The sequence below is a fragment of the Polypterus senegalus genome, chromosome 1 (genome assembly GCF_016835505.1).
Source record: "Polypterus senegalus isolate Bchr_013 chromosome 1, ASM1683550v1, whole genome shotgun sequence".
NCBI classification, from domain to species: Eukaryota; Metazoa; Chordata; class Cladistia; order Polypteriformes; family Polypteridae; genus Polypterus; species Polypterus senegalus.
This window is the reverse complement of record NC_053154.1, coordinates 187,519,023-187,542,194: the sequence shown is the minus strand read 5'-3', so window position 1 is coordinate 187,542,194 and position 23,172 is coordinate 187,519,023. Positions and strand designations below refer to the sequence as shown.

Here is a 23,172-nt window from a genome sequence, read left to right as displayed (position 1 = left end):
CGAGCCTTAACTTGAACTGAGCCTGTGGTCTTCCATTTCCTCAATATGTTCCTAACTGTGGAAACAGACAGCTTAAATCTCTGGGACAGCTTTCTCTATCCTTCCCCTAAACTATGATGGTGAACAATCTTTGTCTTCAGGTCATTTGAGAGTTGTTTTGTGACCCCCATGTTGCTACTCTTCAGTGAAAATTAAAGGAGGAGGGAAACTTACAATTGACCCCCTTAAATAGTCTTTCTCATTATAGGATTCACCTGTGTATGTAGGTCAGGGGTCACTGAGCTTACCAAGCCAATTTGAGTTCCAATAATTAGTTCTAAAAGTTTTGGAATCAATAAAATGACAATGGTGCCCAAATTTATGCACCTGCCTGATTTTGTTTGAACAATTATTGCACACTTTCTGTAAATCCAATAAACTTCATTTCACTTCTCAAATATCACTGTGTGTGTCTCCTATATGATACATTTAACTGACATTTTTTATTGTAACAACCAACGATTTATACAGGAAAATAATGACTATTAACAAGGTTGCCCAAACTTTTGCATCCCACTGTATTTCATCCAGACTTAGACATCTACCATATCTAGTATGTATATATTGTGGCCTACATGGGACACACCAGCTCCCCAAACCCGACACAGATAGATGCAGACACAAGTTCATTCACACACATGGCTTTAATTCAGCTGTGGGAAATGCTTCATTTTTGTTTTCCCACTTGCACCGAAGCACAGTACAGCAAAGCACAATAATTAATACACAAAACTCTTCTTCTTCTTCTCTTGTCTTTCTCTCTCTGTCATTATCTCTCCTTCTGCCTCTGCTCTTCCTCCAGCAAGCTTTGTCCTCCACCTCCCGATTCTGACTCCTGGAGCAGTGGCAGCGGGCTTCTTTAATCCTGCACCCAGGAGTACTTCCGGTGGTCCTTCTTCTGGGTGAAGAGGATGCCCGCTGGAAAGAGGATGGAACTTGTGGGACCGGAACTGGAAATGACATCATCAGTCTTCAGCGTCTTGGGAGGTTGAAATTATAACATTAGGAGGTGGGTTCTTCTGATAATCTACCGAGGGAAAAAAGGAGAAAGCATCAGAGGACAGCACCAACCCCTGGCTTTGCTGAGAAATACTTATATTTGAGTCTGTAATCTGTCTTGCATGTGCTCATGTGTGACATGCCTGGCACCCACTAGACCATACGCGTCGGGTCAAGTGGTCCGAACCAAGAGGTTGTGAATCCGAGAAAGAACATTGGTATTGACCTGAAGAGAGCCTTGACAATAAACAACAGTAAACTTATAAGGCCGGAGGTCCAAAAACCACCTTGTGACTTACAGGTTTGACTCCTTGTTCATAGCCATCCACTATAAATCGGCATGTTCAGTGACCAGGGTAAACTCATGGCCTGGAAGGTAATACCTTAACTGTCCATTTAATCAGTTTTGTCTAAGAGAGAGATGCTGACAGCTGGTAAGTGCAACACCCTCAAAACCTTTTTTGTTGTTACTTTTTTCTTTTACACCTCTCAGACCAAAGCAATCAAGCTGATCTTACAAAAAGCAGACCTACTGCATATGGCGGCATAATCGAACCCTGCACATATATAACAATCGCCAAAGCCTCTTGTTCCACCACCGCATGCCAGGTTTCCCTGTCCAGCATATTCCAGCTCAGGAACATGATGGGGTGTTCGACACCATCAGCACTTTGGCTCAGCATGGCACCGTGTTCTGTGTCTGAAGCATTGGTCTGGAGGATAAGAGGCAAAGTAAAGTTAGGAACCATCAAAACTGGTGTCAATGTTAGGGCCTGCTTTAGGTCACAAAATGCAATTTCAGCTTTTTCATCCCATGCCATGTTGTCCAAGGCCCATTTCTTTGTTAAATTTGTCAAGAGCATGGCTCTCTCTGAACAGCGTAGGACAAACCAGCGGTAATATCCCCACAATCCAAGTGTACTGTTCTCATCTTTGGTGTTTCAACCAGAAACTAAACCACAGACAAACTTCACAAAATATGTATAGAGAGAGGAGATAGTCCTTCAATTTTATTTTCATTTTATAAAGATAGATTAAAAAGGAAAAGAAGCAAATTGCTAATCCAAATCATATTATGTGATATCATCTACTGTTAAATTCTGCTCCATACTTGTAATATTTTTATTTTTATATTGTATTGGGGATTACTTGTGTTCTATGTATTATATTGTATTGTATTGACCCCCTTCTTTTTGACACCCACTGCACGCCCAACCTGCCTGGAAAGGGGTCTCGCTTTGAACTGCCTTTCCTAAGGTTTCTTCCATTTGTTTCCCCTACTAGGGGTTTTTTTGGGAGTTTTTTCTTGTCTTCTTAGAGAGTCAAGGCTGGGGGGCTGTCAAGAGGCAGGTGTTAAAGCACATTGCGACACTTCTTGTGTGATTTTGGGCTATACAAAAATAAATTGTATTGTATTGTGTTGCAAGAAATTACTGATATGCAATAAACAATACAACTTCACAATATAATAGTAATTTAAAAAATGCTTACAGGCTTTGTTTCAAAGGGACAAACAAACAAACTGCTTGTGAAGCATGCTGTCTAACCAATGACTTTCTATATTTCCGTTTCTGCTTTCTTACAACTATTTGCATGAATATTCATAAGGCTATGTTAACATTCCTCTGAAATAACAGCTGAACAAACAACTATTCTGCAAGGCAGAACACCAAGAAAGGTTTGTACTTTCTTCTTGGTCTTCGGACAGGGCCATTTAAGTGTGCCATCAACTTTTGAACACTGTGGTCTAACTGTGCCTCTGCCCACCAGGTAGCCTAAATATTTGGCCTCTTCTAACCCAAAGAAACATTTCTTTGGATTAATCCAGAAACCGTCTGTACCTAATGTATGAAGCACAGCATGAACCTGCTATAGGTGTTGGAGTAGATGATGACATCATCCAAGTATACGGCACTATAGGAGTTGTGGGGACATAGCACTTTATCCACCAGACTTTGGAAGGTGGCTAGGGCCCTGTGCAATTCAAATGGAAGAACAAAATATTGCCAGTATCCACTATGGGTGCTAAATGTGGTCTTGGCCTTTGCGGAATCCATTAAAGGAACTTGCCAATGCCCTTTTGTCAGTTCAAGGGTGTTGAAGGATTCTGCCTTACCTAGTCACTCATCCTATCACGGCATAGGATATTCGTCAAATTGAGAGACTTGATTAAGCCGATGAAAGTCATTGCAGGATGTCCAGCTCTCATCAGGCTTGGGAATTAGGGAATCCAATCCCGGGCTCCTGTTTACCGGGAGCCCAGGATTCCCGGACATTTTTCATTCCCGGGAATGAAATTGCTGTAATTCCCAGGAAACTGGGAACGGCCAAGTTCGCATATACAGCGTGTAAAAGTGTAAAAATCGATCAAGAAATAACAGAGTTATAGTTGATAACTGAAGACTTCATTGACGTCTGTCAGACAACAGCTTTGAACAGCAACTTGAAATTGCAATGCGTCAGTCTGTTGCATTCTCATTATCTGTGCCAATAAACTTGCCATCACAGAATGATGCTATGAGGCTATAGCTTAGTTGTGAAGCAGGCAAGCAGCTTCCCACGATCGTCGAGGAACGGCTTCCCGCTTCCATTTTCCGTCTATTTCTCAGTCAGTTCTGTTATGTAAGTGAATCGATCAACATCAAATGGCCGTATGTCGAACAGCGCAATCACGTATGCCGTGTGCCAACTGCCAAATTAGTGAATCTTAGAGATGAAAGAATTGAGGGTGCAGAAAAGAATTTTGAAATTTTAGTTTTTAACAAAACGCTTGATATCATTATTTCTCAACTTCGTACGAGGTTTGTTGCCCATCAGAAGATTGCAGACTTGTTTAAGTCAGTGACGCCCAAGTTCATGTCTCAAGCTGATGACCAGGAGCTATATGATGCCTCTATAAAGTTAGTGAATACAAAGGACATAATTGCAGACTATTGCACCGAAGTATTGTCCTTCAAAAACGAGTTCAAACAAGATTTATGTCGAATGAATTGTGTCCGTGATTTGGCTGATTTTTTGATTGTGGAAAATTACTTATCATCATCAAGTTTTCCAAACATAGTCACAGTTCTGATCTTGTTTCTGACATTGCCAATCACTATATGTTCAGCATATAGTGATTGGCACATTTTCAAAATTGAAGATTATAAAGAATTATTTGCGGAGTACAATGACAGAGATGAGACTTTCTGCATTCGCTGTGCTATCGATTGAAAGTCGACGAGCCATGAAATTGGACACCAATGAGCTTGTAGCAGAATTTGCAAGAAAGAAAGCAAAAAAACAAAAATTCTGATGTGTGCAGACAGTGCAGTGTCGGGTTGTCAGGTTATCAGTCTCGTATTAGTATTACATGTACTTAATTTATGATATAATCATAACAATGGTATTCAGTGTTTGTAAGTTTGTATAACAATTTTTATTGACAAAATATAAAGAGATGAGATTAAAATTGTCTGATTTTTACATAATTATAGACGTTCCGTACTTCCGTATTGTATGGAATTATTGGGACAATTTCGTATTTCGGCACCCCTGTCTGTCCCGTTTGCCGTTGCTGTGAGGCCTGAGCCCCTGACGAATCTTGAACGGAATGCTGAAATGCTCATTATATTCCGTATTGAAAGTTTTATCCGTTGTGATTTTGATATGTAAACATAGATAATCCTTTATTTTTATTGTTCTATAGTACCGGTTGAGACAACAGACGGGTACAGTGTATATACACTATTAGGCAATAACGCCAAGTTGCCAACACACGTCTGTTTTTACGCTTTACAAAACAAAACTATATTTTTCTCCGAACATTGTTTTTAATGGTTTCCTTCTCAATCTATCTTGTCTTCAAGCATTTCAGCAGCGAGAGGCCCCCCCTCCGGAGCGCTAGCGCACGAAGCACGCAGGTTTGGGGGCCCATTCAATGATGATTGCACCCGGGCCCCTGTGAACCTTGCTACGCCGTTAATTGACAGATCAGACAAACGCACTTCGGTTGTGACATTGTGAGCGAAAAAAGTCCTCTTCTAATTACACATAAAGCCCACACCCTCCCCAAACATTTTTTTTGAAATCCCTTCTTTAGTCGATATTTGTGATGAGCGAACATGCTCGGCTCGAGCATCACTATGCTCGGAGCATGGCGCTACTCGAACGAGCACCACATGTGCTTGTGCGCCATGCTCGAGTCTCCGCCCCGCACATTTCGCGCGTTGGAAACAGCCAATCAAGGGGCAGGTAAGTACCGCCCTCACTGTAATGCCAGTAGCCATGTCAGGTGCTAGCATTACAGTGATTGGCTGGCCGGAACACGTCATTGGGCGCTAATCAGCATGCACTCGCATATAATGTTTTAGAGCATCAGCTCATCTGCAGGCACTCCCATATCATGTTTTAGAGCAGTGAAATGCAACCTTTTTCGAGTTGCGCTGCACTAAGTCCAAAAATTTTCTTTCGCGGCGCACCTGAGGGACTGCCCATAAATAAAGTCATGACGACACAATCTATGGACAATCGTTAATAAAAACAGTTAATTTTACAAGTTTGAAAGACATTTTATTAATAAAGGAATCAAAGGTTAAATCTTAAATTTAATTAATGTGAACGTTGAGATTGTTTTTCAGCACATATGAGATTGATGCGAGGATCAATTTTCGAAAGACAGACGCGCATTTCCTTATCGATCATTTGAAGTCTCTCGCGTTTCTTAGACTTCATTTCCGTAAGTGTTCCGTTATCTGTTTTTTTCCAACATAATTTTTTTTTAAACATTATCTTTTTAATTAACCAAAAGTTCAAAAGCACTAGCAATTTTAAATATTTTACAAACGTTTTCGTGGCGCCCCTAGAAAATTCCACGGCGCACGCGCACCGGTTGCCCGACAATGTTAGAGCGTCAGCTCACCCGCAGGCACTGGCATATAATGTTTTAGAGCGTCATTTTTCCTGTAAAATTGATTTTTTGGGGGGTTTTGGGCGTGTTTTTGTCAGTCTGTAAAAGTGGCGTACAACTCGGACAAACTGGTTCTCAGCAGTGACTTGGGAGTCCAAGATGCATCCAGACATCGTCCCCATGCTGTTCCCGGTCCATTTGGGTGGTGTTTCTGTCACTTTCTGACCTTTTCCAATGGACCAGGCACCCTCCCCTCTTCAGAGCAGGGGGTGCCTGGTTGTCTCCCATTGACTTACATTATACTCGGGTGCTCGGTAGAGCAAATGAACATCGCGATGTGTTCGGACCGAACACCCGAACACTTTGGTGCTCGCTCATTACTAGTCAATATAAACTGGAAGGCTAACTAGATCACAGCCAGAGTTTTGCAGTAGCTCGCGCGTTTGATCGTGCGTGCGGGGTGACCAGTGTCTTAGAAGAAAGGAGATCTCAGACTGGCTGCCCTGTATGTCAATCAAGTGGCAAATGCCATAGGGAGGATATATGATAGACTAACATTAAAAAAAAATTTTCTTGAATGCAACACGATCTACCTGCACTGCCTTTGCGATCTACCGGTCGATCGCGATCGACGCATTGGGCACCCCTGAACTAGATACATGTACTTATATGACAGCATGAACTGCTTGTAGATAAGGTTTGTCTTTTATTGGTGTCAACATACTGCAGTAGTTTTATTAAAAATAAGTGTCGGTCATTCTAAAACCGTTCACATGTGAGATGCCCGTGCACTGTGTCATCCTGGGAAGCCCGGGATTCCCAGGAATGACATGCAGGATTCCCAAATTCCCGGGAATGGATAAACCCGTCCGGGAATGGATTCCCTATTAGGAACCAAGACGATTGGGGTGGACCTGGGACTATGACTTTCCTTTATCTGCTTGATTTCATGCTCTACTTTGGCACATTTTGCCTCTTAGAGTCAATATGGTAATTCTCTGATGACCGCCCCAGGTTCAGTTATAAAGTCATGTGCCACCTGAGGGGTCTGACCAGGTTTCTCGTTCACCACCTTTGAGACAGACATAATACTGGGCCTGGGCTGATTGCGCTTTCTCCATATTTTCTTTTAATATTGGCCAGATGTTTTCTAATTTATCTAATAACTAGCAAAATACCCGCACTTCGCAGCAGAGAAGTAGTGTGTTAAAGAAGTTATGAAAAAGAAAAGGAAACATTTTAAAAATAACGTAACATGATTGTCAATGTAATTGTTTTGTCACTGTTATGAGTGTTGCTGTCATATACAAAGTATATATATATATACACACACACACACATATACAGATATATATACATATATACATATATACATATATATACATACTGTATCTACATATACACATCTACATATACACATATATACCATACATATATATACATACCTACACACACATATATACACACAGACACATATATATACATATCTACATATATATATATATACACATACATACATACGTATATATATACTGTATATAGCAAAATCCCCGCGCTTTGCAGTGATGAAGTACAGCTTTTAAATTTTTATTAAGAAGAAAAGAAAACCTTTTTAAACTGAGGGAAAATATACCAATAACTATTTGTTAAGGATCTCTTTGTATACCACGTTGTCAGTTCAGCACTCCAGTTGTAATATTACCAAGCTGTGCTAGCTTACTCATGACAATGCAACGTATAGTTGTCCAGGAGAAAAGCAATCTTGCCTCAAATCAATGGCAACCTTTTGTAGGGTCTGTCCCTGAGATTTATCACTTGTCATCGCGAAGCAGAGCCTTACTGGAAATTGTAGGCATTTGAATTGAAATGGGAGATCAGAGGGTATAACGGGGATGCGAGGAATACAGAGAGTGTGGAGAAACTCTAGAGACAGTGTGTGTATTAACTTGTGGATTTTTCTGTGAGTGGCAGCGTGACGAAGTTGCTTCCGCAAGACCGCGTTAGCTGTGGAGCTCAGCTCGGAGCATATTCTTTTCCTACCTTGTCAATTGTGTAATGCGTTTTTTGAACAGGTTTGATTCATGGAAGTGATCACGCGTACTGCGTTCAGTCAGTTCACGTGAGCTGCTCACTGTGTTGCGTTGTCCACGGCTTTATTTAATGTTAGCTAATACCCGACACTTAAAAGTTTCTCGCTACAGCAATTTTAACTCCGTTCGTCATAGGCATGACAAACGACAGTGGGAGCGTGTCTATAAACTTAATTTAAACTTACGGTTTACACCGTGCTTTGTTTCCGCAGTAGCTGCACTTATGAATATGCTTGTATGCATTTTTTTCTTCAGCGCTCTTTGGAGCTCTTCCTTGTTTTCTACATACTGCGTTCACAGTCAGTTCACATGATTACGTGGGAGGTGTGATGATGCAACACGCAACTCCGCCTCCCATGACCATCGAGCTGCAGTCTATTACGGTATATGGATAAAAATAGGTTCCAGTTATGACCATTACGCGTAGAATTTCTAAATGAAACCTGACAACTTTTGTAAGTAAGCTGTAAGGAATGAGCCTGCCAAATTTCAGCCTTCTACCTACACAGGAAGTTGGAGAATTAGTGATGAGTGAGTGAGTGAGTGAGTGAGTGAGTGAGTGAGTGAGGGCTTTGCCTTTTATTAGTATAGATTGCACAATATATTCAAGAATATTGATGGAGGGGAGAAAGGGAAAAGGAAAGGGAGGGGAGGAGAGGGGAGAGGGGAGGGACCCCTCCCATCTATAATTTAGGATATCCAATATGCTCCAGATTGACACCCACAGAGTAATTCAAAACCCACAGAGGCCTGGGTGCCTCCCAATAGGCAAAAAGTACAAGTGGAGAAACTGATCCCAGTTTCTCCCATCCTCGCTAACCACCTTGCGTAGCATTTGCTTAAGGGTTTGATTAAGCTGCTCCATGAGACCATCAGTTTGAGGATGGCATACTGCAGTCTTTAAGGTAAATTGCATCTCCTGATCTGTTAAGACTTCCTTGGAGATGCCAACACATGCAAAGACCCCTATTAGTTCCCATGTGATATTCTTGGAAGTGGCTGTTCTCAATGGGAAATCCTCAGGATAACAGGTAGCAAAATCTACAAAAACTAGGATGTACTTATGTCCTTGGGCTGAGGATTCAAGGAGTCCAACAATGTCCACCCTATATGCTCAAAAAGAATGCCAACCAAGGGGACAGGAATCAGTGGAACATGGTCTTTTTTAGGAATCTGTTGCAACTTACACAGTGTACAGGAAGTACAGAAGTGACGGACCTCCTCATTGATTCCTGGCTAATATAAGAGGTGCTTTATATGCTCTAGAGTTTTGTCAGTTCCCAGATGGACACCTAGGGGGTGTATGTGGGTTAGTTCGCAGACCTGCCACTGGGACGTACAACAGCAACCTCACCTTCCCCTCATGTTCAGCTACTCTATATTATAAATCATTATTAATAACTAATGGGCAGCACAGTGGCACAGTGTTAGCGCTGCTGCCTTGCAGTAGGAGACCTGGGTTTGCTTCCCGGGTCCTCCCTGCATGGAATTTGTATGTTCTTCCTGTGTCTGCATGGGTTTCCTCCAGGTGCTCTGGTTTCCTCCCACAGTCCAAAGACATGCAGGTTAGGTGCATTGGCCATCCTAAATTGTCCCTAGTGTGTGCTTTGTGTGGGGGTGTGTGCAGTGAACAGGAGCCCTGTGTTGCCTGGGATTGACTCCAGCAAACCCCCGTGACCCTGTGTTAGGATATAGCGGGTTGATCAATGACTGACTGACTGAATAACAAATTGGGGTCCTGATGAGGTCCTGACACTACTGCATTTTTAGCAAACTTAAGGGAGTCTTCATTCCATTGTTTTCTTTAGAAGAAAGCCTGAGTTTGCCTGTATTGAAAGTATAAGATATTGATAGGGTCCTGAAGGTTCTGGCTGTGATGGCACTGTCTCCACCACATCACACTGGGAAGCCACGTAACTACTTGTTGCCGGCTGTATACACGGTGTGGTGACAGTTTGGGGCAGAGTATCTCTGTCCATAACAAGGCCCAAACACTTTACTGGAGAGGATTGTACTGTATTAAACCACTTTTATTTTCGGACCAGTCTCACTCCAGTATTACTAGATACTGTACACTGAATTTCAGAGCACTGCCCCCTGCAGCGTACTTAAGGTACTGTCATAATTGAGTAAGCAATTGGTGGACTGATACCACCTGGTTTCACCATGAATACAGGTCAGGCATGGTCCTTCCTCTAAGCCACTGTTGTGGTAACACTTAACAGCGAACATCAATAGAAATTTTGCTCCCAGAATCTATAAGAGCAACAGCCCTATGCCCATTAACCAACACTACTCCTATACAAGGAAAAGAAAAGGATTAGCAACAGCACAATACCTGTCTCCTTTCATCAGCTCGCTGAGTTAAGGGCAGTTTGGAATGGTACAACCAACTGCCCTCACCTGAAACAAAATAGGGTAAGCATGTGTTTCTCCTTAGGTCTCGCAATGGGCTCCGTGGCATGGCAGAAGGGCTCTTGATGGGTCACATGTTCTGTCCAGGCTTGGCAGGTTAAATCCCATTATAGCGAATACCAAAGTAAAGAAAATTTCAGAATAACAAATACTTTTTATGCACCTGAGTAAATATTCATAGAACATTGTTAAATGAATCTCATTTTAGCAAAATGTAAATCTCAGTATAACAAATGTTTTTCGACCAAAAATGGCCACTAAAGATAATAATGTGATGCAAACAATACTAAATGCTGTGCCTATACTTTCCATGGGTAGTTGTGTTGTGAGTTTAAGAAAAGATGTTTTTTATACAGGTATTGTCAAGCTTGGGTCAGAGATGCACGAGAGAGAAGAAGATGAGTCCAGGTTTTCAAACAAAATACTAGTACTTTATTACTGCTTACAGGAGGCAGGTACAGTCTCAAGACTTCAATCAGAATAGGAGTTATTAGGAGCTGCGGCACAACCATTCAATCTGCTTTAGCTCCCATCTTCAGATCAGAAGAACACCAGCAGCTCAGTATCACCACTGTGGCAGACATGGTCTAGAGGAGAGAGATCAGGAGAGTGTGAGGAAGAGCAAAGCCCGTGTTAAATGTTAAACATTGTGTGACAAGCATGGTATACAGTAAACCTGATCCTGCAGAGAACAACCAATTCCTTTGCACTTGGTTTACTGTTTACCAAGACACAATAGAGCAGCTACAGAGCTGTCCTTGCACCACTGCTGTTAGACATGGCGAATTGCATTCATTCATTTTTTTCACAACTCTTTTCAGGCATAGCATTTTAAAATCAACACCTGTTTAAAACCACATTTCTTTAAAAGAGTACAAATGGCAATATAGGGAAAATATTAGGTGGGTCTGTCTGCTCCCAGGTTATCAATAGCCCTAGACCCCCAATAAGGTAAACTACAGTTTTAGAAAATTCTAATAACAGAACTGTGAAATGCCTCAAGGTAATCTGATGTGTCCTTCATTAAGTTTTGGGCTATGCCTTCTATTTGTCCCTCTCTGGTGACATTCAGGCCACTTAAGAATGGCACCAGTGTCCCCGCTCTGGTATCTGTTGTTAGAACTGGACATCCTCTCAGGACTCAGGGCTCTCTGTGCTGAATTAGATCATCTTGCAATTGTGTATATGGCCTCCTCTATTGCTTTGTGTGTGGCTCTCTACCATTGTCAAGGTGTCATTCAGTTTCTGCTGACTTTTCAGTAGGTTTTGAAAGAGCACACATTGATTATCCTGGCCTCCATTCCAGAGAACTCTAGATCCCTGGTTTTAAAAACCTCCTTTCAAACAGGTGATGTGAGCTGAGGCTCCACCCAGCATTCCTAGAACGATGCCAGTAGTATTCTAGTTCAGAAAAAAAAGCTGACTTACAATGAGGATGCTTCAAAGCATCGGTCCTGTGGTTGGGAGCTCCCAGAATCAGCATAAGTTCAGGTCAGTCTGAAATCTGCTAGCAGCCTGCCATCACTGGTGTCCTTAATTTTCATTCCTGGTGCTGTTAATCAACCTGCTGTAAACCTGCAATGTGGGAAATTCCAGCAGGCAACTTCAAATTGACTGACTGGTTGGTTGGTTTGCTCTGTGATGCCTATATCATCCACTTCAAGAAATGTTTCAAAGTGACTCAATGGCAGTGGTGAGTCTAATTTAAGTGAGCAGCTGGACTTAGTCAAGCGTTTAAAACTGCATGGGGAGTACTGCTGAACCTGCCCTTTGTTCTCGAGATATTTCCTGGTCATCTTTACTGTTGTATCAGTAGGATATGTGGATATATGTATCCTTGTGATTGCCCTCACTGACCAGCACTAGGCTGACTCTGACTTTGTTATGCGTCTCTTGCAGATGGCATCAGCCGCTGACTTCGCCTCAGAAAATCCAGAGCCTGGAGACCTGATAGAGATTTTTAGGCCTGCATATCAGCACTGGGCACTCTACCTTGGGGATGGGTACATCATCAATGTGACCCCTGTGGGTGAGTCCCATTTCATGTCCTATCCATTTTTCTCCTTTAGTCATTCTGCAAGCTTTGGGGTAGTAGGGTATTGGTGGGCAGTCAGACAAGCTGCATTTCCAGTGCCTCCTAGAAGCTTACTGCCTCTTTTTTCTGCTTAGATGAAGGGCAGCCAGCATCCTTTTCCAGCGCCAAGTCTGTCTTCAGCCGAAAGGCGGTGGTCCGCATGCAGCTTCTCAAGGATGTGGTTGGCAGTGACTCATATAGAATCAACAATAAGTATGACAACAAGTATGCACCACTTCCTGTGGGTGACATCATCTCACAAGCACAGTATTTGATTGGGCAGGAGGTGTCATATGACCTTCTGGGCAATAACTGCGAGCACTTTGTCACCTTACTGCGCTATGGCGAAGGTGTGTCAGAGCAGGTATGTATTTTTCCTTGATGGATTTGGAGTTGTCCCATTTATTGTAGAACTGGTGTCAAGCATAAGATACTTTTAACCAATTAATTATATTCTGCTTTGTTATGTTTTACATACAACTATGGTACCAGATTTGCTGTGCAGGAAAGTGCTGTGTGTTTTGTGTTGGTCGCACATGCAAATAAGAATTTTATTGTACCCTGTGTGTGTGATAAACTCTCAACCTTATGTTTCGAATGCGCCGAGGCCATCGGCGACCTGCATACGCTCAGTAAAATCTCGATATAAATCAATGCTTAGCATGACATACTTCAAGTTGCATGGCATTTTCAGCAAACAATAAAAACAATACTGAGGAAATAAAAAAGCAGATTATGCATCAAATCTAAGCTATGATGAGACACAATGAAATGGCACAGCCCAGTTACTTTTCTATGTTAAATGCTGAGTCTCTTTTGCTGAGAATTTGGAAGAAAGATAACAACTGATAATGGTGTTTCTAACTTATTTATTCAAGTTCATAATATTATGAGGCATTTTTTAATTTATAGTTTGATGTCAATACAAAGTTGAGCTTCAGAGCAACCTTAAACTATTTTTAATCATCTTTATAAAATTACCAAATCCCACGTCCAGTGTTATCTCCTGTAATGGGGAATCCTTCAAGTAGGTGACTGCTACAGAATAAAAAGTCCTGGGTGGTGGAGCTGGCCCTACTAGAGTTACAACTAAACGTGTGATTTCAAAAAGAAACAATTTAACATCTATTATGTCATACATTCAACATATTTACGTAGTTATGTTTGAAACAGCATTTCTTTGGAAATATTTTTCATTATGCATTTCAGGGTTTCCATACAAAGTATGGTCTATTTCTTTACCAGGTCCCATATCATGTGGCAGCCTTTTTATCAAAGTTTTCTCCTTTTTTTGGTAATTTTTTTTTTGACAAATGTTAATGTTAAGATTTGGCGTCTGGCTTGTTAGTTTAAATTACTATAAATTCTGTAAATGGATTTTTGATTTGGAAATCTGCTGCTGTCTTTGCAAACCCAAGTGCCGGCACAGACCAACTACCTTTTTGACGAACTATGAACTTCAGAGGTGTGACAGGGTGAGCATAGAGGATCTAAAGGCTACCTTACATCTACAACATCTGAGAATGTAAGAGACTCTGAGGAAAGTACAGTGGAAATATTCCTGCACTCAACTGGTAGCAGCACTGTGATCACTACTGACTAAGAAACTCTATTACACCTTTACTGAAGAAACAGCCTATTTAAGAATAGAAAGGGCAACGATGTGGGAAGCATTCATAATTGGTTAGCCTCCATATAACTAAGAATGTTCAATCACTTTTAAAGTTGAAAGAGCTGTCACATCTTATAGTGAGTTACAGTGAGTTCAAGTATTGTGCCATTTTCAGTATTTGAAGAGAACCGGCTTAAACTACAGATTACATTCTGATTTGATCAGACAGAGTGGAGAAAGCAGGAGTGGGTCTGGAGATTTGTGGGAATGAGAGAGGGAGAAAGAGAGATTGGGAGCATGTGCTGATTACAGAACATTGCTGCAACCGCCACATGATAAGAAATAGTAAAAAAGTGAACACTTTATAATTAAAGATGAAATATGTGTTCCGGACTTTGAAATGCTGACTGCGTTTGTCCATTAAACTGCTTGGTAGGGGCCTGTATCATCCTCTTGATATTTATTTTAAACTTGACAACAGAATGGCTCATCATATTATCAATACTATAATGCTGAGTTATTCTGAATGTCAGTGGCTTCCTGTGGGCATAAGAAACCTGAAAAGTTGTATTCAAATGTTAATGCCTTTAACTGCAAACCTACTTCAAGTACTACAACCTACAGGCCTATCTATCTGAAGTAGGCTAACTAAGTGATTGCTGGAACATGGGAGGCACCCCCTGGATTTTAAGTGTGAATCTCTCCTCTAGGGTGAGACATGGAAGGTGTTAGTTTAGGTCCAGCCACCCGGTGAAATTCTGTTTCTACAGGAATCTGCATGTAACCCATAGCCCCATAAATTGCAGATGCTTTCCATGATTCCTGATGTGTTTCCCCTCACTCATGCCAGAGAGACCTGTCAAGTGCTCTTGTGTCTTCTCTTAGACTGCCAAGGGGTATCACACAGTCAAGAAGATCTTACATTTTTCCCTCACATGCTAGAGAGACCTATCCAGAGTAGTCTAATATGCTATGTGCTGTCATTTGCTATATCTGTCAACTGCTTTTATGTGGTAGAGAAATGTAACATGCACTGCTGTGATTTACCGATAATGATGCCTGTCATTATGTTTTGTAGGCATCCAGGGCAATCGGAGCAATCAGCTTTGTTACAGCTGCTGCCAGCGCCTGCTCTCTGCTGGGACTTGCCCATAGCCGCACACGCCAGCGACACTTCTAACAAAATCCTAACATGCTGCAGATGCTCAAGCTTTACATGAGTTTCCGAAACATATGAAGGATAAGAGACCAAGGCAAGGTTGGATTTGGTGCCTTTTGACACAGGCCGAGTGAAAGAGCACCCTCTTCAAGTTCTTTGGTGTTTGAAGTTGAATTGTCCTTTTCAGTCCACATTTGGATAGAAGTGTTGGTAATACTGGTTTTGCCGTGTCTTTTCATTATACCATGCAAGACCTAATGATGAATATTAAAGTGAATGTTTATGAATGCATGAAGATTCTTTGTGCAGAGTGTTGTACTCTATACACCATTAGCTGGCACACCAACAACTGCTGTCTTTGTAGGAATGGTTATTAACTCTCTGATGCCAATATACTGTATATCAAATTAATTGGATCAGGTATCCCAAAGCAGACATGAACACAAATGTACCAGATCAAGTGTAGTTGTCACACTGCTGAAGGAATAATTGGAACCATTCTACTAAGTGTTGGAAAAATGGGAACCCAACACATTTGAGCAATCAAAATTCTGATAGGAGTACACCAAAACATGGAAACAACTACATATTTACCTTGCAGACATATATGGACAATCATTTTAATGGACAAGGGAACGTCAAATCTTAATTTTGAGAGGAGATAGTTGTTTTCAACCATTTAATGATCTCATTTGTTCATGGCTGAGAATCTATGCATAAACAGCCATCACTCTCTTCTGATGCAGATAGGTGAAGCTTGGAAATGACTATCATACTTAGTCTGTGAAATCTTACAGACTGTTGAGGAAAACACAATGAGTGATAGATACACTCACCTGGGTTCAGATTTATAAAACCTGTGTACTCACAAAAAGGGCTCAAAATATGTGCATGCAGCTTTCCACACAAATGTTGGGATTTATAAAAGATAAAAGAAAACTTGACAGGAGATCTTGAGTATATTTACTGCAACTATCTGTATGCAGCATTTTGGAGAAAGTGGGAAATGCAACCAAATCAGGTAAATAATGATTCATACATATAATAATGCATATCAGCAGGCCATTATTATAATTGTGTATTATACCTCAAAGTGATAATTATGATGCAAATATTGTATTTTACTTCTTTCTTTTACTTCAGATATTTGCCCTGAAGATGTTTTTTGTTTTTTTGTCAGTTTATATCAGCTACCTGACAGGTCAACAGTATCTCATCCAAACCTAACTCCGTCATACCAACTGTGCCAAAAGCAATTAAGTGACCGGCAAGGTGCTACATCCAGTGTTCATACAGTGTTGCTGTACCTACATAAAACATGTTTTTGCCATCATAAAAAGGCAATTTTCAGCTGCATCTAGTTTCTTAATGTAATCCGAGCACTTTACTAGACTTATATTGCTATAAGGGCACCTACCAAGAATGTAGCTGCTTTTGCTAGCCATAAGTAGTTACATTTAATTAACTTACTGTTCATCTATGATGGCAAGATGAGACTGACTAACGTCATGGCTTGGTGGCATGGACCAAAACCATGATTTGTTTATTTTGAAGCAAAGAAACCATGATGGACATGACTGTGTTCTTCGTGACAGCTGGCTTGTTGGTAAGGTAACTGTCTGAACCCTCAGTGTTTCATATGGCCTGTACTACTCATTGTAACAGGAATCATGTAATTACATGTGCCAGGTGATAGCAGTTATCCAATTAGATGGTAGTGTTTTATGCTTTTTGTTCTAATGCTATACATGATCATGTGCTGTCAGTTGCAGAACACAGCCAGATAACTCTTCAATGCAGGTAATGGGGTGTCACAGCGTCAGGTGGGAGGCTGCTCTACCTGCCAATGATTGCATATGTATGAGGTTGATTAGTATAGTCCAATGGCAGAGTTCAAGGTGTGTTCATATCTGAAGACTTACAAGATAATTGTGATTTATAAAGGGTAAATTGCAAAGAAATGTGTGTATGCCAAATTTTACAAATCAGATTTTTTCCTGGTGTATACATTTTCCTATTTTTTGCCGTACACATATTTTCACACTCAAATTCATGCAAAGTTTTATAAATGAGACCCCAACAGTCAGTGAAACATTTTTGAATGTGGATGATCATCAGGACAATGAAGCCTGTGAACAATAACAATAACGCTTACCAAGAGCAAATAATATTAAATTTGAAACCCAATTAATTGTCACTGTGTTCTGAGAAGTACAACTTAAAAATCACTGCCATACAAAGTGAAATATGAAATTTACTTCCTTAGTGATCAAGAGGTGTAAAACCACAGAATGACCTTGATAACATTCTTAATTTAGAAGTAAGAATCTATAAGAGCTCATCATTCTCACTGATGTAATTGCTGCTTTGACTAACATAGTGTGAAATTCAACAGCAGCCATCACTGTGGTTAACTATGTATAACCTAAGAATGACCCCCACCTCACCAGTAGACTGAATATCACACTGACTGGGAAACATCTAACAGTCCAAGACACAGGTTGAGTATACCCATTATTCCTTATTTTTGAGTGTTTTACCATATTTTGAGAAAGTGCAACACAGCCTGGACACTAATGAGCCTTTGCCAACAATTCATATTGTATCCTTACCCTAGCGGGCATTACCAGTACCAGCACCTTGCCAGTTAGGAGGTTGTTCCTCCTGACTGTGTTCAAAAGCTGCATTTTGGAAGACCATATTGTCCTTCTCCAGAAGAGATGCTGGATGACTAAACTCGGTCTTTGCCATGGGAGGCCAACCAGGCTCACCCTCCAGTGTCCTCTGCAATACGCGGTAGCGGCGGGACTTGACCCCAAAACACTGCTTCAGCCACAGCCACAGGGCACGATTCTCAACAATCACCTCCTAAATGGACACAGCCAAATACAAATACAGATGAGTATTCTAAATCCTCCACAGCCAGGTGCGCCATGAATTATCAAGATAAACTCACCTCCACAAAAAATGAGATCAAGAAGTTGACAAGCAACATGATCACAATGTAGCCTCTCCACATGACTGGAGTGCAGACCATCTGTAAGTGAAGACAAAAACTTAAATGTCATATATAGTAAAGAAATAGACAACACCTGTGTACACCCACACCCAAGGATCTCCTGCTAGATGAGCTCAGGCAGACTGAACACAGCACTAAAGGACCAATAAGATGGCTGCTTAGGCACAGCCCATATACTCACATCCATTGCATAATAAAGACCTGCAATGTCTGCAAAGATGAAGAAGATGCATACTCCCAGTTGAACCAGCAGTACTATCATGAAGATATCTACACCACAAAATGGAAGTTATTAGAGCAATATTGGTCCTTGACCATGGTAACTTGAGCAGACATATCACTCACAGTTTGTATAGATGGGCTTCCTGAAGGGCTTTCCCTTGGAGAAAATGAAGGCTATCGAGATACAACTAATGACAGACAGCAGCCAGACAGTTGTGTTCTCATAACTCTGGAAACCATCATTGCTGAGAAAACTTGAGGTGTTGGAGACATTCCAAACTGGGCAGCCACTAAAACAACAAAAAAAGATATCACACTGATAACACTCTCCTCTTGTTAATAACATGGTTTCCATAGCACCACGCACCTCAGCAGGTCAGTCCTTGAGTACCAGTCCTGATTCTGCACCACCACAAATCCGAATGTCTGTAATGCTAGGCTGAGACAGGTATTGAAGACTACAGAAAGGAGCAATGGGGGAGATATGAGTTGACCAGGGGGACGCCAGGGCACCAGTTTGGGGTAGGCATGGTTGAGATTCACTAGAAAAATAAGAAGTATTATTTAAACCTGAAATGGTATTATCCCCCTCATCCTTTAATGTGCACCTTATGACACTTACTTGTAACACCAATAACCGTAGTGATAGCGAGGTCTTCAAACAGAAACTGGTAATTACCAAAATCATTGAGTTCCTGGAAAACAGAATTTGGGGACAAGGTCATGCTAAAAGGGCAACCATGATCTTAAAGACATACATAAATTAACTGGGAGCAAACAGAATAGTTAGAAGAGACAATGTGTGCATTAACATGCACTTCAATAACCCAGTTATTCACAGAAACCTGGTACCTAGAATGCCATGTAAACCCTTATTCCAGTTAGAGAAACCTGAATATTAGTATCATATTGTTCTCTGAGAAAACTGGTTAACACACATAGACTTCTTCGTATGTAACCCAATTGTGAGGCCATGTAAACCCTTAACCGGGTTGCAGTTAAGGATTTCATTGTCAGACCATGTCCATTGCCTTTTGTTAGGCTGCTCATGTCTCTGCTTTACACACGAATCAGCAGCCATGGGTAGAAAATAGTTGAAGAGTCCACAAAGATACATTTCCTGAGGGTAATGCTCGAGTGATTTAATTATACCTTCTGCTGGTTGATATAATTTGTCTTAGTATTTCACAAAGTTAAGCTCAGCAGCACTACCTCGGGAGACATACTCTCCATGCTTGTTTTCTGATTCTTGGGCTCTGTTGATTTTATTTAATCATCTTTTAGTGCATTTGTATGCTATCAGAGAATTTTCCTAAAGGAAAACTCCATAAGTAGACTTGCACATGTAAATGTTTGGTTTTTTTTAAGTCTACCTTATCCTGGTTTTGCGTGTGCATATAAATACACTAAGTGAAGAAAAATATGAGAGGAAAGAGAGGATTCTTAATGGCCTTAACAATTGTCAGGTAGCTAGGATGAATATGTTTTTACATATGGAAACACAAAAATAATTAGTTGTAAATGTGAAAGTTCTGTTTGGAAGTACTATGAGTATAACACAACTTAAAAGAACAAGTGCATAATCGATATAGTCAGTTGGGTTTGTATTAAGGGACTCAAGAACTCAAGAAATTTAAAAGCACATTTAAACTGCTTTCAAAAAGATGCCTGTAAACAGGCTGAAGAGTACTGAATGACCCACACCTTTACCTGGCCAGGAGACTTTGATAACAGAAGGTCAGGGAGGGATTGACAATATCTCATTTCTGTGCCAGAACCTGGATGTGGAAGGACATTACAGCGGCTGCAGTGGGGCTGTAGTCCTAAAAGTCTCTAAGCAACAGTTGAGACGGACTTGGGAACTGGGCTGGACACCAGAGTGGCTGACTGCCTGCTATGGGCAGAGCATCACTCATGTAAACTGGGTGACAGCATCTCATCTGGAAAGCCAAATTACAGACTCCTGCATGGGAGCATGGAAGTTGAGGTCCCATAGGCATGCCCTATCAGGTTCTGTGGGGGCCATCAGAGGACGTTCTTGAATAGTAACAATACAACAACTGTTTTGATCCTGCATGAACCAGAATTGCTCTCTGGTGGCAATAAATTAAGCACTGTAAGTACTTCCAGGTCCAGAGTTAAAAGGAAGTCCTCCACTCAACTCAGGGAGTTGGACTTGGAGACAGGATAGGAGACGACAACACTCCACTGGGAGAGGTGGAGGAAAATGGAAGAAGTAAAGGGAGTGACTGACAATATTACCAGGCAGTACTGTGTTATGTAGGAGCGGCTACGACACTGAAGGAAGGAAGCCTGTAAAAGGTGCATGTTATTAAAAATAAAAGTGCTGGATTTGAAGCTGGGATTCTGTATGTGTACTTCTGTCTGTGGTTTGGGATGTTGGTATTCCCCCTTGTTACAACAAAAAAAAGAAGAAAAAAACACACACCAAAAAAGGTAAAATTACTGCTATACTTTTTTTGATCAAACTCAAAAACAGTGCGATCACCTTTCTGTTTATTAAATGTTTAGCAGCTGGTGTGAATTACCGGTACTGTGAAATACTCAGTCTGACATCTAAAAAAAAACTGCCTGCTCCTTACACAGATGGACACTGCTGTAAAACGAGTGAGGCACACATACAATATGTTCAGAAGATAACTCTGTATAGATGGTGAGGGCTTGTGCCTTCCCCAGACCGCGAGGGGGCATCTGCCCTGGTTATGTTGGGGGCCACGGGTACAGGGCTTAGAAGCCCAGCCCTGTAGGGACCCGTGGCCACCGCCAGGCGGCGCCCCAGTGCCTGAATATCCCTGGAGCCACACCAGGAAGTGCTGGGGGGAAGACGACAGGGGGCACCCGGACGGTTTCCCGGTGCGCAACCGGCACTTCCGCCACAGTGGGGCGTGGCTAAGGAGGAGTGCCGGGAAGCAGCTGGAGCCCATCCGGGTTCCTATTTAAGGGGCCAGGAGAGAGGCATTGTGACTGTGTGGCCTGGACGTTTGGGGAAACGGTGCAAGAGGCACTGGGGAGTGCACGTGACTAACATCAGTATTGTAAATATTAGTGTAAATAAACAGTGTGTGGTGAAATTAAGATGTCTGTCTGTCCACAATGGCTGGAGCAAAATGAGACTTGCTGTATCAGTTAAGGGCTCTCTGGTTATTTCTGCAATCTTTATGTTATGACAGCACAGCATGCATTTTTTAAATCCTCATCTGATATCCACTGTTTAAGTTAAACTAAAAACTAAACAATTTCTTGAAATAAAATCTTCTTCAAGTAAGTCACCATTAATACAGTAGACACTAAAATAAATATAATAAAAGTTTCATAAAATTAAACTGAAAATAAATTGACTGGGGTAAATAGTATTGAAATAAAAAAAATAATAATCAAAAATGGAACTAAAATGATAGGAAAAGTGTCAGGATTCAGCAGTTAGGAAAAACAAAATTGTGCTGCTGTCCCCTGCTTTTTTGTAGTGACAGGGAAGCTAAACCATGCATGGAGATTCCCTATAAAAACATGTTTTATTACAGTCAATAAAGTAAATAAAACACTAAAAGCGCTAAAAATAACACCACCACCAAGTGTAAAACCTCAAAGAGAGGAAGTGCCTAGGAAAAAATAAAAGGAGCCACAGGTAGCACAAGGAAATTATGGAAAGAAGGTAAGGCTTAGCCAAAAGAAGTGACCACAAGTGACTGCATCAAAGGGGATGTCACTGGGCAATACCAACAAAAGCAGATGGAGGCCAACTTGAAGGAAACATTACAAGTGATGGTGGAAAAAATCAGTGGCACTGGCAAAAAAGGAGCAAGTTTAAGATAAAGTATGACAGGATATAACATAGTGGAGACTGAGATAGAGGCCTTATGTGATGATAAAGAAATCTAAAAGGAAAGAGAGAGGTTCTCAGGAAATGATGTGGAGATATAAGGAAACAGACATGGTAGTGTTGTTAATGAAGACAAAGAGATAAAAGGAAAGGGAGTAGAAGAGGTGGCAGGAGAAGATTACTCGGAAGAAGGATGAGCAAGTGAGGATGGACAGTAATGCAGGAGAAAATGACAATAAAACAAACAGGCGAGATGAGAGAGAGATGTAAATAGGGAAAAAAGTGACCTGAAAATGTTCCGTCTTAGGGGGTCACAGAAAAAATTAGGTGCAAGTCGTGTTGGAATAGTAAACCATTACAAGAGAGGGTCATGATAAAAAGCAACTTGAAGCACACAATTGTCCAATGATGGGATGGTCAGAAAAGATATCATATACAGACACACACCCAATAGAGAAGCAACACCCCCATGTACTGGATCATGCTGTATAGTGCCATATACTTGAATACACAGAAAGAAGTGACCAAGGCAGCACGGCCCTCCCTGCAATATAAGAAGAAAACAGTGAGTGGTGTCACCAACATATCATGGGATAGATGTAGTCAGAGTAATATGGTTTCCACCCTCCTCACCCCTCACGTACCGGATAAGCAGTGGGACGCATTCAATATTGGGTATGTTTGAAGTAAACGGGGAGGCCACAGATGCCTCATGCTCTGATAGTGAAATGCCTGCATGTGCCATCTTCAGAGCCTGCAAGAGTAGTTCATTGGACTATTATATCATAATGAGATGTCAGAGAAACTCAGCAGG

At 41.3% G+C, this 23,172-nt stretch overlaps 2 protein-coding genes across 4 annotated transcripts in view; one reads left to right on the top strand and one right to left on the bottom strand.

The window, feature by feature from the left end:
- Positions 1–10,851: 10,851 nt before the first annotated feature.
- LOC120536193 (probable cation-transporting ATPase 13A4) overlaps positions 10,852–23,172 on the bottom strand; it is a 69,020-nt gene continuing 56,699 nt past the window's right edge. Inside the window, exons 23-31 of one of the 3 annotated variants that reach the window (XM_039764538.1) lie at positions 23,003–23,112; positions 22,806–22,902; positions 19,140–19,212; positions 18,885–19,059; positions 18,641–18,807; positions 18,477–18,565; positions 18,233–18,313; positions 17,889–18,144; positions 10,852–12,006 (exon numbers count right to left, since the gene is read on the bottom strand). In XM_039764538.1, the coding sequence (XP_039620472.1) occupies positions 17,890–18,144; positions 18,233–18,313; positions 18,477–18,565; positions 18,641–18,807; positions 18,885–19,059; positions 19,140–19,212; positions 22,806–22,902; positions 23,003–23,112 (1,047 nt within the window). In that variant the 3' untranslated portion in view covers positions 10,852–12,006; position 17,889. Of the gene's footprint in view, positions 12,007–13,814; positions 18,145–18,232; positions 18,314–18,476; positions 18,566–18,640; positions 18,808–18,884; positions 19,060–19,139; positions 19,213–22,805; positions 22,903–23,002; positions 23,113–23,172 lie in introns of those variants that run through there. The other 2 variants (XM_039764544.1, XM_039764531.1) reach the window with 2 other exon arrangements.
- On the top strand, positions 12,116–15,297 carry LOC120539676 (phospholipase A and acyltransferase 1-like). Its single transcript, XM_039770054.1, has 4 exons — positions 12,116–12,124; positions 12,331–12,460; positions 12,601–12,869; positions 15,196–15,297. The coding sequence occupies exons 1-4, from the start codon at positions 12,116–12,118 to the stop codon at positions 15,295–15,297; spliced, it is 510 nt and encodes a 169-aa protein (XP_039625988.1).

Coding starts and splice junctions, on each gene's coding strand:
- LOC120539676 (XM_039770054.1), top strand. Junction 12,461..12,600: donor CATCAATGTGACCCCTGTGG/GTGAGTCCCATT, acceptor TTTTCTGCTTAG/ATGAAGGGCAGCCAGCATCC. Junction 12,870..15,195: donor GCGAAGGTGTGTCAGAGCAG/GTATGTATTTTT, acceptor TATGTTTTGTAG/GCATCCAGGGCAATCGGAGC.